This window comes from Cyprinus carpio, chromosome A18 (assembly GCF_018340385.1).
Source record: "Cyprinus carpio isolate SPL01 chromosome A18, ASM1834038v1, whole genome shotgun sequence".
Classification (NCBI taxonomy): domain Eukaryota; kingdom Metazoa; phylum Chordata; class Actinopteri; order Cypriniformes; family Cyprinidae; genus Cyprinus; species Cyprinus carpio.
This window is the reverse complement of record NC_056589.1, coordinates 25,418,151-25,433,063: the sequence shown is the minus strand read 5'-3', so window position 1 is coordinate 25,433,063 and position 14,913 is coordinate 25,418,151. Positions and strand designations below refer to the sequence as shown.

General features: G+C 36.8%; 2 protein-coding genes and 1 pseudogene across 2 annotated transcripts in view; 1 reads left to right on the top strand and 2 right to left on the bottom strand.

The window, feature by feature from the left end:
- LOC109110609 (interleukin-12 subunit beta-like) overlaps window positions 1-2,024 on the top strand; it is a 4,324-nt gene extending 2,300 nt beyond the window's left edge. Inside the window, 5 exon segments of the mRNA XM_042775634.1 lie at window positions 94-196; window positions 280-321; window positions 323-441; window positions 1,285-1,448; window positions 1,713-2,024. Of these exon segments, the coding sequence (XP_042631568.1) occupies window positions 94-196; window positions 280-321; window positions 323-441; window positions 1,285-1,448; window positions 1,713-1,844 (560 nt within the window). The 3' untranslated portion in view covers window positions 1,845-2,024.
- A 792-nt stretch (window positions 2,025-2,816) lies between these two features.
- LOC109110181 lies at window positions 2,817-7,816 on the bottom strand (annotated as a pseudogene).
- A 1,403-nt stretch (window positions 7,817-9,219) lies between these two features.
- On the bottom strand, window positions 9,220-14,237 carry LOC109110182 (major intrinsically disordered Notch2-binding receptor 1-like). Its single transcript, XM_042775633.1, has 4 exons — window positions 13,687-14,237; window positions 11,483-13,543; window positions 10,416-10,604; window positions 9,220-9,471 (listed from the first exon to the last, which is right to left on the bottom strand). Exons 2-4 carry the CDS (start codon window positions 13,442-13,444, stop codon window positions 9,289-9,291), a joined length of 2,334 nt encoding a protein of 777 aa, XP_042631567.1. The 5' UTR covers window positions 13,445-13,543; window positions 13,687-14,237; the 3' UTR covers window positions 9,220-9,288.
- Between the last annotated feature and the right edge of the window lie 676 nt (window positions 14,238-14,913).

Sequence of the window (14,913 nt, the reverse complement as noted above, 5' to 3'; positions counted from 1 at the left end):
CTACTTTCAGTTTTGGACATGGTCAGAGTACTCAAGCTTCATCAGTTCAGTGTCAAGCTCAGCTATTCAGTGTATTTTTCGCTTTATTTTCAGCTTTTAAAATCAACTGCACAGCTGAAACCTTTTCCTGCACTCAAAAAATCAAATGTGCCTGGACCTCAAATGAATTTACTGCTTTCAGACTTCGCAATACAAGGTATCAGAAAAACAAACACACCCACATACATTAAGCTTATTTTAGCATCGACTCAACCAAGCATGCTAATTGTATCTATTTAGGGATAATGGTGACTGGGTGTCACAGTCTGTGGACGGGGTTTTTTCTCCCACATTCAACCAATTCATATTCTGAAGAGTCTGAGCGGCTGCTGATAACAGGGGAGGCAGTTTCCACATGCTGCTATATGAAAACCGACTACAGCTTCTTTCTACGAGACATTGGTGAGTATGTAGGATAAAGGAAATTCTGTCATTTACTCACCCTCAAGTTGTTCTAAACCTGTATGAGTTTCGTTCATCTGTCGAACACAGAAGAAGATATTTTGAAGAATGCTGGCAACCAAACAGTTAAATGTTTCATGTAATTATTAATAAATGAAAACAAACATTAACTATATCAGATTATTAACGGAAACTGGGAGAAGCTGTATTATAAAGGAGGCATTTAAACCCTGATGCAAAGTTTAGGTGAATTTATGTCTACACAGAAGAAAGCCCGGTACGAGTTGAGTCAAGCTATTCATTAGTCTAGTTGTTTAATGAGAAAAAGATGAAATGTAATTGTAATAAACGCATTAAGAATCCGTACAACTGCAGCAGCGGAGGACTATTATTCTGCCCCGCAAATTTGAGGAAGAACTGATGATGGCACGGTTTGATGTTCGGGTGATCAATCAGCAGAAAGGGGAGTTTCAGGGCGGAAATATGCTAATACGGGACAGTCCGTCAGTGGTCGTCGCTTGATAATTGAGACTGTTAAGGATTTTTTTGGAGATTAAAAAAAGAAGAGGGAATGGATTTTTATCATTAGGGTGGTTGTGTCCACACAATGCTAAGACACATTTATATGCAAACACAATGTAAAAGTGAATTTTGCATCCATTGCCCCCAATAAGAACGGAGAAAAAAAGTTCAGTTTACATCCTGATTGTATATTTTATAATAATATTAATATCAATCATTAATATAAGTTTGCTGAGGCCCTCTTATGGGCCCCAGGTCCCTGGCTGAAAACCACTGGTCTAAAGCACATCTGATTGAATGTGTTTTCTCTGTTTTTCCTAGTTAAGCCAGCAGATCCAGGCATTTCAATCTGCACTATAGAAAATGAGGGGAGTGATGAGCAAACCATAGAATTAGAGGTGAAGCCTCCCTCGACCTGGCCGCAGCCCCACAGTTTCTTTCCTCTTAAGCATGAGATTGAGTATGAGATACGGCACAATGGAGAGGTACGACATGCTCTCCTGCACACACACACACACAATGAAAATGATTTCATCTCAAACCTAAATGACTTTCTTTCTTCCACGGAGAAGTTTATCATAATATTGACTTACATAAGACATTCAAAGCCGCTGGAGTTGTGTGAGGAACAGAGTAAAAATCATCAAAGTCATTATTCACTGAAAGTCATTTTTATTTTAGGATGAACTGTCCCTTTAAGAATTTTACAGTAATTAATTCTCTTGTTTTCTGCTTCTGTATCTTCTCAGCTGAAGACTGAAGAAAGGGAGAGCTCAAAGATCAAATTGGAGGGCTCCATCACGAAACTAAGGGTCCGCTGCAGAGACCTGCTGCTCCTCTCTCAGTGGAGCGAGTGGAGCAAGTGGAAAAACGTAAACTAGCGATTTAAACCTCCCTTCCTCCTGAACCCTTTATTTATATCTCCCGTCCCATTTTCCAATTCCTTATTTATTCTTTGTATATGTGTTTAAGTATGAATGATCATGTTGTTGGTTGCGTATGACTGTTACGCACTGATTGTATGTACCATTTCTCTGTCCTATTAAAAACCCTTGCTCCTCTCTTCTGTCTCTCGCTTCCTTCAGATTAAGCAATATCACAATTGCGATCATGGTGTCGCATGGCTGTGATTCACTGGCCTTTACTGACAGGAACTACTGTGAAATGCTGATTTTTGTGCAAACGTTCAAAACACTTCAACATACTTCCTCATATCGTACACTAAATCCTAAAACAACAAACTTTAAATAACTGCATTCTATTAAAGAAATTTCATACATTTCATAAATCGTATTTATTCTGTGATGGAAAAATGTCTTTACCTGTCACTGATCAGTTTATTGCATCCTTGCTGAGTAAAAGTATTCATTTCATTAATCTTGCTGACCCCACACTTTTGAACAGAACTTAGATATACAGTATGTGTGTGTGCTTACAACAGAATGCACATGATTTCTTGTTCTCCGTATAGGTGCCCAAAAGGAAAAAAAGAGGCTGTAACAAAGAAAATAAAGTGGAAGCAAACTCAAAACCATGCAAGGAGAAGAAAAATAAACAGAAAAATCGGCAGAAAAACTGGAAACGCCTGAACTGGGCATGATTTTGATTTTCTAAAAGCATATTTTTTTTTTATGCTGATTGAAACATTGTAAATAGAGACAGTGAATGTGTGTATAAGATGTCTTGAATAAATTCTATAAATACTAAGGCTGAGCTGAGCATGTTTATGAAACTTTTAGTGAACAGCAGGAGGCAGCAGTGAGGATGGATGGGATGCTGCCTCCTTTTGGGAGCTTTATGGAATTATTTACTTTTTGTGCAAGAAAATCAACAGTAAATATTTAAATACAATATTGTATTTTCAAAAATATTTATTGGTATAATTGTTATTTCCATTTCCATCTCTGTTCTTTTTAACTGCACTCTTTTATTTGCGTGTCCTCTTGTTTGCCATCTGTTGTGTCTGAGTCTTGTTGCAGTTGCATCAGGCTCTGATTTTGATTGGCAGGTTAAGCCAAGAAAAACAGCCAATAGTTACTGTCCCGCTCAGCTTTATGGGAGTCCAAGAAGGTGCGAGCAGTGAGTTCATACTCTTTACCAAAAAGAGAAAAACCGAATAAATAAATAAACACTAGCAATTATTCTACACAGAATTAACATTAAACTAGACAGACCTGTTCTTAGACTCAATCAGGTATTTTTCTATATATAAAAAATATTTAAAATAATATTATACTAAATATATCATATTATTATTTGATTGCTTTAAATATTCATTTTTCTATTATATATAATCTGTTATATCTGTGCATATATGTTTACAATATACATAGAAAAAATTCAAAATCTAAATAGGTCTAAATATTGAGTTTATTTCTTCAAATAATCACATGAAATGCAAGAGCAATGACATATGTCTGAATGAAACATGATTTTTAACAAGAAAATGTGAATGGGAGAATAAGAGTGGATTTTATTCATTATGAACTAAATTTTTGAGTGTCTGTAATACTTAGCAGTTTCCTGCTCACTTTAACTGAATCACTTACTCTTACAATATGAAATATAGCGTATTACCATAAGATGTGATTGCCCAGAGCAGCCAGTCATTGATTGGTCTTACAATGGGAAATCAAAACCTTGCTGTTCACCTGCCAAAACAAAGCATTGACTCCACATTAATATATAACAACAAGTACATCTGAAAGAGGTTTAATTGAAAGTGTGTGAACCTGAACAGGGTATCCTTCATTTTCAAGCCGTTCTTGGGGGTCAAAGTAAATCACCTTCCACCAGCACAGGAAATCAAACTCCTCTACCAAGCTCAACTCCTGTAGTCGAGACTTCTTAGCACACTTCAGAAATGTTTTGTGATCGCTTGCGAGGAACAGCTATGTGGAGTCCAACAGATCACATTCGCAAGATGAGACTCAGCAATTACAATTACAATGCCATTCCCTTACCAAAAAGTAGTATACTTCAAGTTTATTTTATTAAGTATACTTAAGTAAAGTTCAAGTATATTTTGAGTTTTTGTAAGTATAAGTCAAGTATACTTAATTGTCATTATAAGTATATATCTTAGAAGTACATAAAGCCCATTTCTGAGAAGTACATGAAAAGTAAACTAAAAGTATACTTTCCTATTTTTTTAGTTTAAAATAAGTATACTAATAGCACACTTGAATAAACTTCTTTTTCGTAAGGGTTTGCTTGTTTACCTCTCCGTCAAAGCCTGCAGTCGTTCTCAGGGCAAAGCTTTGATCGTATCTGAGCACCTCTCCATCTGAGGTCCCATCAGCACTGAATCACAGACCACAGATGATAAAACAGGTCAGCAACTATGTGTTTGAGTGAGTGAATTTGAATGCGCATGTGTGATACCTTGTAATGATAAAGGCATTTCTAACACAAGGGGTCATGCTGTGGGCTCCCCCTACTTAGAGGGGCCAGAGAAGGTGGGGGACTGAATTTGTGTCAGACTGTGATGCGCTATTACAGCTGTAGGCAATGATGCTGTGGACACAGTAGCCACGCTGATCGTGCTTTCCACCTTCAGAGTTCACCAGAAAGCCAAAAAGTGCAAAAAGCCATCCTGCGACACTGATAAATTCACCTAAAGAAAAAACTGAATCAGTCTCACATTCAGCACACACAAAAAGCAGTTTCAAGCATCACTGCACTACATATTTTTCAAAGTTGTAAATAGAACACATATTATTGGAGTAGATTTAACAACAACAACAACAAATAATAATAATAATAATAATAATAATAAATAAATATTTCAAAGTCAATGAGTTACTTGCAGTTTCTCTGTAATTATTGTGAAATTTACTAGCAATTTCTTAATGAAAATTTCACCACCAATTTTCAAATCCCATATGACCAAAATATATTGCTGGCAATTATTATTATTTTTTTTTTTAAATAAATGTGAAATATATTTTGCAAACAGTAAAGCTCTACACAATCTATTTTTGATGTTGAATATATATTTAGTTTCAACCTTCATATACCAAAATATATTTCAAAATGTATTTCAGGGGCAAGAGAACACATTTGTGAATAGAATAGCCTACTAGATTTCAAAACTAGATTAACAGTGATTAAAAAAAAAAAAAAAAATTAAAAATCAATGTTCCTTGCTGATTTTTTATCACCTTTTTATTGCCATTTTGCTCCTTGCTGATGTGTTTTATATTCACGTGTTATAGACAACAAATAAAGTTTTTCTTAAAATATCACATAAATGTTTTTTTTTCTTGGATTGAAATATATGGAGGGTAAAATATTAGTTTTTTAAATAAATATTTACATTTTTAAACTGTATTTCCAATATAGTTGCAAGTATATTTACATACACTGCCGGTCAAAAGTTTGGGATCAGAATGATTTTTAATGTTTTTACAGGAGTTTCTTACGCTCATCAAGGCTGCATTTATTTGATAAAAAAATACAGAAAAAAGTTTAATATTGTGAAATATTTATCATGATGTAAAATAATGTTTTTCTATTTTAATATATATTAAAATCTAATTTATTCCTGTGATGCAAAGCTGAATTTTCAGCATCATTACTCCAGTCTTCAGTGTCACATGTACCTTCAGAAATCATTCTAATATGCTGATTTATTAATCAGCGCTGGAAACTGTTGTGCTGCTTAATATTTATTCAGAAGCTGTGATACCTTTTTTCAGGATTCTTTGATGAATTAAAAGATAAAAAGAAGAGCTTTTTTCTAACAATATACACTACAGTACAAAAGTTTTGGGTTAGAAATTTCTATGATTTTTTTTGAAGAAATTAAAACTTTTATTCAACAAGCATGTGTTAAACTGAAAGAAGTGATAACAAAGATTTATATTGTAAAAAAAATTTATATTTTGAATAAATGCTTTTTAACTTTTTATTCATCAAAGAATCCTGAAAGAAGTATTGTCATTTCCAAATAAATATTTGGCAGCACAACTGTTGCCAACATTGATAATTCTAATAATAAATCAGTATATTAGAATGATTTCTTAATGATCGTGTGACACTTAAAAATGGAGTAATGGCTGATGGAAAATCAGCTTTGCATCACAGAAATAAATTATATTTTAAAGGATATTAAAATAGAAACCATTATTTTATATTGTAATAACATTTTGCAAGATTACTGGGGGTTTTTTCTGCATTTTTGATCAAATAAATGCAGCCTTGATGAGCATAAGAGACTTCTTTAAAAAACAAAAGTCTTACTGATCCCAAACTTTTGACTGTGTATATTTACACCTTTAGAAATATATTTTAGAAAATATATATTTTTGGCCATATATATATATATATTTAAAAATAAAACAAATAAAATACTAAACTAAAAAAGAAATATGGTATTCATTACAATTTCCAAATTAAAATTATGTAAATATTTTATCTGACAACCTGATCATCTTGCAACATTGTTGAAAACACTGTCATATATCAGAAAAATAGAAAATACTTAATGGTTTCAGGATGTTTTGTCTCAGAGCTCCTCCTTTCTGAACTTTACGCTATTTTTAAGTCGCGATATTTATTTATTTTTGTGCATTTAAAAATCATTTAAAATCTATTACAATTTTAAACCAGCTGAAGAAAGGAATGCTTGAAAACACTTTAAATAAACTGGTAACACTTTACAATAAGGTTAGTTACCTACTTTAATTAACCAAGAATGAACAATACCTCTACAGCATTTATTAATCTTAGTTAACATTTACTAATGCATTATTAAAATCAAAAGATGTGCTTGTTAATATTATTTAATGCACTGTGAATTAACATGAACTAACAGTGAACAACTGTATTTTCATTAAATAACATTAGCAAAGATGAATAAATACTGTAATAAATGTATTGTTCATTGTTTGTTCATGTTATTGTAAAGTGTTAACGAATTTCAATATTAATATTCAATTATATTAAGTTGATTTACACCTTAAATTTAATTTGTTGTAATTAATTTTAAATGCAATAAATGTTAATAATAATTTGACTAATTATAATAATATATAATAAATATAATAATATAAATATAATAATATAATTTTTTACTAATGCATCCCTTTTTATGTAACATTTCATCACAATTTAAATATTCAATACTGGCGTTCTGCAGTAATAGAAAAATGGATTGGCCTTCAGATTAATTTACTAATTATAATTTAATAAGCTTTCTAATAGTAGACTGGCTTATAAAACAATTCCAATGATCACTGTTGTTCCCAAGATACATGGCACTGAGGTGCATGTCTTCACTAAAAACAAATGAAAAATCCCTAACAATTCTTTTATACATTTATAGAAATTCCTTCATTAAATGAACAAATCAGTCAAATGCACCCAAACACGCACAAATCAGCAGAAATTCAATTATGAGAAATGATCTTACAATTATGATTCAGAAAGACTCTAATTTATTATATTTTCATATCAATATCTTTCATATAATATTGCATTTTTTGGGATATTCTAATTAAATTAGGTCACTCTTCATCGTTTCACTGGAATCAATATGTGTGCAATCTCTATAGTGAATCTTGTAGCATTATCAAATATGAAACCAAATCACTTTCACGGTGTGTATGCTGAAAGAAAAGGGCAGTGGAGATTTTAGATAAACTACATTAGAAGGAAGAGAGACTATGTGTGTAAGTGCGGTTAAGTGCTTTTACGTCAATAACGGAACTGACAGATCATAAATAGATAATAGACATTTATGAGAGCTGTGCTCTGAAATATTAAAACTGCATTGGGAAAAGCAGCAAGCAGCAGTGTGCAAAAAGTCTGCTGATATTATTAAAGAAAAACTCAGAATTACCACTGACATGATCCACCTGCTTCCTTTGCAACTTCCTGCTTTTTTAACTGGCAGAAGAAATGACACACAAGACACAGTCCCATCGAATAACCAAAACCAGATTTATGAAGAAACGAAGGAATATTTTCACAGTCAAAGGTGTCCTGAAAAAGGAGGAATCCCAGTCCAGAAATGCATGTGTTCATCCAGTCATAATGAAAAACAAGTATGATTCTGAGGAGAAATGCATAGGCTAAAATATAAATCAAAATCATGTCAAAAGTAAAATCTTTTCCAACATTGCCTCCTTAAAATAGGACATCTCATTCAATTGTCTTCACATTGCAGTATTCAGATAACTTGGTGCTGTTTAAAGCATTGCCCAGGCTTTCTATGTGTTTGCTAAGTAAGGTCTGAGCGCCTGTCAGTACTTATGCTGTGCATGGTTGCTAAGATGTTCTGGGTGGTTGCTAGGTGATCGCTTACTAGCCTGTGATTGCAAATCTGATCATTTAGAAAAGTAAGGTATCATTCACTCTGTAGTCTCTAGCACAATATGAATAACAATATCATGGATCACAGATCAAATTGCATGTAAAAATCCCATCAGTTCCAATTGGAAAATCACTCAATCATCCACATCAGACAGAAGTGGGACTCAGAAAACTTCAGGCTCAGTAAAAGAGGACAAACACTCCTTTCTCTCGATCTCTCCCCTCCCGCACTCACTCAGTCCCATCACAGCCCATTAAAAGTTGAATGCTGTTGTTCAGCAAATTGGAAATTTGTGCCGGTATTGATCCACCATCAGGCATCCATTCTGGATCTCTGGAGGCTCATTTTTCCTTTTCTTTGAAGCTTTTGTGAGGGAGGATATTACGTTTTGTAGCACTATTTTGGTAGTGATCGAGTTCAGAGTCCACAAATTCAGGTCAGTAATGAAGAATATGCATCAAACCAAAACAGAGACAAGATTCATATCACTCACACGTCAGCATTTCCTCCAAATATGGGGACATTTAGCAGATTTAAAGGGCAGTTGCATGTAAATTTGCAACTAGTAATGGATTTTCCAAGCATTTAAATGGAGAACGAGCAGAGGTGTGGTAGAGAGAAATGTGTGCCGCTGTGTGAGCAAGTGGATGTCGTCTCAGGTTTCAGCAGAATTACATTAGACTAATGGGAACTCCCCAATATCCGTCAACAAAGAGGATATACCGGAACGTCCGCAAGCCATAAACCGCCGAATAAGCATTTAACAGATAAACTGCTTAAATTCAAACAAAACTAAAGGTAGGGAAACTCCAAAAAGGCCCACTGAAGGTTTCACAAAAAATATTCTAATTAAAATAAGTCTAACACTCAAACATTCTACAATGCTACAATCTGCCATCGTTAAACAGTGTCAAATTGAATGCATAAAGAATTCAATCATTAATTAAAATCTTGATATTATTATCAAATAAACACGAATAGGACCATTCAATGTGGCTGCATGTACGTTACACAGTGCTGACTGGAATGACGATGATGAGGATGAGGATGATGGTGGCAGTGACGCTGAGGGCAGCGATACGGTACACCTGGTTCCTGCTGCAACGGGTGTACGAATGCGAACGCCGCAGGAGCGTGTCGGAGGCCGGCGTGTAAATCTCATCCGTCCAGAACTCCAAAGACTCAGGGGCCTGCAAAATATATATAGAAAATATCAGAGTTCGGTTTATCTTCATTAATGCATGTTTCATCAGTTCTGTTAAGATTGCTGTTTCTTTCATTGTTCTGTTCCAAAGTACTGTATAAGTATTATATTTTAACCATTAGGGTTCCAAAGAACCAAATAGTAATGTAAAAGTTTCTGAATACACCATTATTATTCCAGATGAAATGAATTTTGTTTACTTCACCAAACAGATGGAAAATTTGCTGAATGGTTCACGAATGGCAGTGAATGGGTGCCGTCAGAATGAGAGTCCAAACAGCTGATAAAAACATCACAATAATCCACACCACAATTTCAGTCCATCAATTTACATCTTATAAAGTGAAAAGCTGCACGTGTAAGAAACAAACTCATCATTAAGGCAACTTTAAACTTTTCCATAATCTATAATCACTCTTCCTCCAGTGAAAAAGTCCATCCCCTGTTGTCCTCTAACATCAAAATCCACTGACATATTTGTTTAGAACTGTTAAAACTTGTAATTGGTGCTTAATCTGTGCGTATTTCTCTCCTGATTCAGACAAGACAACTTTTTCACTGGAAGAAGCATTATTATGGATAGAGGACTCATATTTTAGCCGTCTTGACTGATTTGTTTACTAGAAGTTATGTGGATTGTGGATTACTTGTGGATTAATGTGATGTTTTTAACACATATTTATAAAACATGTTTTGCTAACCTCATCAGAACCTAGTAGGTCAATATATAAGGTAAGCACATTAGAAAACTATATTGCCATCCAATATAAAAATTTTATTCTAGTTTTGGTCAATTTGACACTGGCAAAAACACACTGTAAAAAGATACAGAATGTTATCAGGCTCTTGATCAGGTGAACTGTTCATGAAACTGAACCTGAGGTACTGTAACAATGATTTCACTCAAAACATTACATTTGGAGGCGTTACCTGAAGATCAAGCGGTGTTAAGTCTGACTGGCTCCAGGTCACTCTGGGGCGTTCAGTCATATGCTGAGCAGTGCTATGGACAGATGTGCGGCGTGGTGCATTGTGGGTCTCAGGTGGCATGAGGTGAATGCTAGTCACTTCCTGCACTACAGAGCCTTCTCTTTTATGCACTCCACCTAAATGATCTGACTGTGGAGCCAAATAAGGTTTATATTATGACCAAATATTCACCCTTATATCTATACATATACATTAGGTCTAAAAGAGACTACTAGTCAGAAAGCATATGTTCTATATTCCTTATTCTATTTAAATACAATTTAATTTCATTGTAATTTGAGTGCAAATTTACATTAATTTTAAAATGTATTTTTCCCTTTGCTGTAATGACAGCAGCACTCAAGCTGCATGAAATCCACAAGTTTGCATAAAACCTGTTGATCATGTTCATGAAAATGAGGATCTTGTGCTTCAGTTCAGTGTAGCAGGGATGACATCATATTTTGGGCTAGCCTTAAAGTTAGCATTATCCTGGTACCCTCTGCAAAAATCCAAACTATTATTTTTTTTCATTAGCTTTCTGATTATTGCAGATAATAAGCTCTGTGACCAGCAAAAGTGTATGCATCTTACAAAATAATCTTGTGAAGAAAAAGAGCTTAATATTTAAATGTGTTAAAAGCGATTTTGCTAACTAAATGCACAAAATCATTGACAAGTAGAGAGCATTTCTGATTGGTTAGTTTCCGATTGGATACAAACTTTCTTACTGGCAAATGACTCTTATTTTGTTGTTTACAGGGGCTAAATTCAGAATAACATACTACTCTTACTGTTTTTGTCATATGTTACATACTGTATCTTTATGTGGCAGAAATAAGAGTAGTATTCTAACATACTGTACTAGTCTGAATTCAATCATAGTCTAGTTGTGTCACAAAGACAAGTATCATTTCTCAAGACACATATTTCAGTGATTTAAAGTCATAGGGACATTTTATGTGGAGATATCACTGATAGCACATTTAAAATATGTTTAAATATGCAGAAATTTCTTATCCTGTTACCTTAGCAGGCTGTATGTGTGGCTCCTTGCTGAAACTGATGCTCCACTCTCTGGGGGCTTCTGACCCGCTGCTCTCCGTGTGGCTCCTGGAGGTCCTGCGTACAAACAGATGCCTGCGTTTCGCCGCTGCCTCATTGACGCCCTCTGTCCCCGGATTGGTCCGCGGGGACCCCTGCTGTTGCTGCACGCTAGGCCGTGCTGTGAGCTGTGGCTGTATGTGCATTTGATGCAGGCATGCGACCTGCTCCCGCTGTTCCAGACGGTTTAGCGTGGAGAGCACGAGGGCCAGCTGCTCACGTAGCTCTGCAATTGGCTCTAGCTGTTGCTCCAGTTCCGTGACCCGTTGGAGCAGGCGCCCCACACCCCATCTCACGCCCTCTTCTGGTGCCTCCAAGGAGTGAAACAACCTCCGTAACTTTCCCAAACGTTCACGCCTCTCTGGCAGCCCAGCCCCGCCCCCTTCCTGAGCCCCGCCTATTTCCCCTGGCAGAACTGCCATGGAGCCACACATGCTAATATCGTCAAGGAAACGGAAGATGGCGCTGATGTCATCCTCGCCGATGTCAGGGTTGTCAATGGAGAGTTTATCGGCAAGCATGAGGCTTCGTAAAGCACGCCGATCTGCAGGCTCTGTTTGGGTGCCTACGCTAACCATGCCATCCATGCTCGGTGACCAATCGTACCATGCGTCCAAACTCATGCCGCTCAGCCGTTTGAAAGTGTCCCGCACCGTATTGACGATGCGAGGATCAAAACCAGGAATGTCGAAGCTTGATCTGTCGATGCTAAGTTTAACAGATCCTGGTTTTCGTAATCCAGACTTCTCTAAGACAGACCGCTCTGATCTGGGTTTCTGCAGGCCGGTCGTTTCAGGCTCAGGTCTTTCGTCCGCTGTCCTGCTGTCGATGTCCAAGCTGTGGCTTTTGATTTGAAGAGCAGAGCTTTGGTGCTTTTGGTTGGAGACTGAAGGGCCGAAGTAGGTGGATGTCTGGAGTTCATCCAAACTCTCATGCTTTGCCTGACGCCACTGAGTCTGATGGTCGTAGGGGTTTGCGGCATCATCGTACGATTGCGTGTCAGCCACGTGTGCATCCGGTTCAGGTGCATTCGAATGAGTCGTGTAAGCGTACGAATGCTCATGCGCATGTGATGCCGGGTTGTGGTGGTCGTTTGCATATGTTGCAGGGTCTGGATAGGGGTTCTTTTGGGGAGCGTAAAGCAGGTCCTCTCCATCTGATCTTGGTCCATCTGGGCTTTGATCTGACGGGCCGCTGCCTTCCATGGATATGAGTGGAACATTGTGAATCCCTTCTTTAAAGGCACTCCTCTTCTGCGAGCAGGAACGAGCAACGCGGGTTCCCTGATTGGTCACCGGTGTCTTGCCAGCCTCCTGATTGACTTCATCAATGGAAATGTCCCTAGAATGCGCGTTCTGCATGCTGTCCCGGTTGTGTATATGCGAGCGAGGCTCAGCGACCAACACGGAGGTGGTCTGAGTGTGTGAAGCCTCTGTGTTATGACTGGACGCTTCATAAGGGAGGTTCTCATATTTACATTCCTCAGAGGCGGTCCCTCCTCCTGTGACGGGTAGGGCAGCTGGCCAGTTGTAACGCACAAATCCCTTCCCACAGACCTGACAGGGTGTCAGAGACTGAAGGTTCTGCGTGTATGTAGGAGCCGTACGGGTGTGCATGAGGAGGTTAAACAGGGAGACAACATCGGCGGCGGCTGAGAGCCGGTTGCTGCAGGGTGGGTGAAGTCGTTCTCGGAAGAGGGTGGCAGGGAAGCAGGGGTCTCTACAGGCGGTGGAGTACAAGAGACTCCGTAATTCTAGAAGCGGCTGCAGGCTGAAGCGTCCACTCAGATAGACACAAATGTCTGCGTACAACACGCTCCCGCGGCATGCACCTAACACCTCCAGGATCTCCAACAATACAAGGGGGTCTTCGGGGTTTTCAGCCATATTTGCACCAGATTTGAGCTTGTACTCATGCACACTACATGTAGAAATTTAAGCCCACTGTCCTTTGCTTTCCCCACTTCGTCAAAGGCAAATGCAGCTCTGCAAAAGGGAGCACAGCCGTAAAATCAGGTCAGCCAGAGGAGGATTTCCACAAAAATTACTTTTGCATTAAATAATATATAAATACTATGCAAGTTAAAACAGTCCAAGAAAGGAAAATGCAATAAAAAACAAGCAGTTACCTCTTGCCACTGGGATAAGGTGCTGAGAACAAAGCTATTCATTGCTGACCTTATTCAATGCCTTAATATAGCCACTGATCGGAGCATTTGAAAAGCACAGAAACCATTAGTGATGGTGTGAAATTGTCCATCTCCGATGATCAGGGTCCCATCAGAGAGGCTCTCGTAGGTAAAGCAACGGTCAGTGGTCCGGCAGCAGTCAATCCTACGGTTAGTGCAGAAAAGAAGGTCAATTGGGGTCTCAAGGGATGCTATGAATCCCGGTTCTCATTCCTCATGAGCTGAATGCCCTGCACGTGAGAAGCAGCATGGATAGTTTCTGCTTCATGTGTGACAGGAGTGTTGCATCCTCTAGTTGGTGTGTTTGCACACGGAGCTGCTGTGGTGAAAGTCACGCATGACGTTAGTGATCTATTCTAAATCAGGACAATAAACATCTCACAGAAAAAGTGCATTATAAAGTACAGAGAAATGCATAGAAAAAAACGTGAATTTTAAATCCCAATACCCCTTTTATTATAAAATATTATTAGTAATTAATAAAAACAGATAAAAATATATTTAAAAATGTATTTCCTACACATTGGTTAATTAAAAAAATATATTATTCAATTAATATAAAAACATTCATGCAATCATATTTATTTATTTATACACTTCTTTGCATTTTATGTATTTATTTATTTATTACATTTGTTAATTGTTAATAAAAAAGAAGTCAATTAAAATAGACAATGTTTTTGAGTTGCATTTACCTTTGGAGTTCTACTTCACATTTATCTGCACTTTTTCTGTTTATATAAAAATTTTTTTTTATTAAATTACGTCAAAAAATTAACCAGTTATTTACATATTAAATGATTAAATAAAATGTCAAAATTTTAATCATATTTGAATCCTAAATAATTGAATAGTGGTGTATTTTTATTTACTATGCATTTAAAAAAAAAAAAACCAATCAATAAAACTAAAAACAACCACTTACAGCACCTTTAAGCATATGACATTTCTTGAGTAAAATCTTAAGAAATAACTTGAAAATAGAAGCCCACCTGTACCATCTGAGAATTTGTCCTGATGCACACAGACTGTCCCAAATCGCATGCTAACAAAAGTGGAGAAGTCAAACAGCCCCAGCATCTGCTCAGTATCGTACTGAAGTGGATGAAGAGAAGATTACAGACTATAACACACTTCCTCGCTCTTTGTTTTAGCATAGCCTACAGC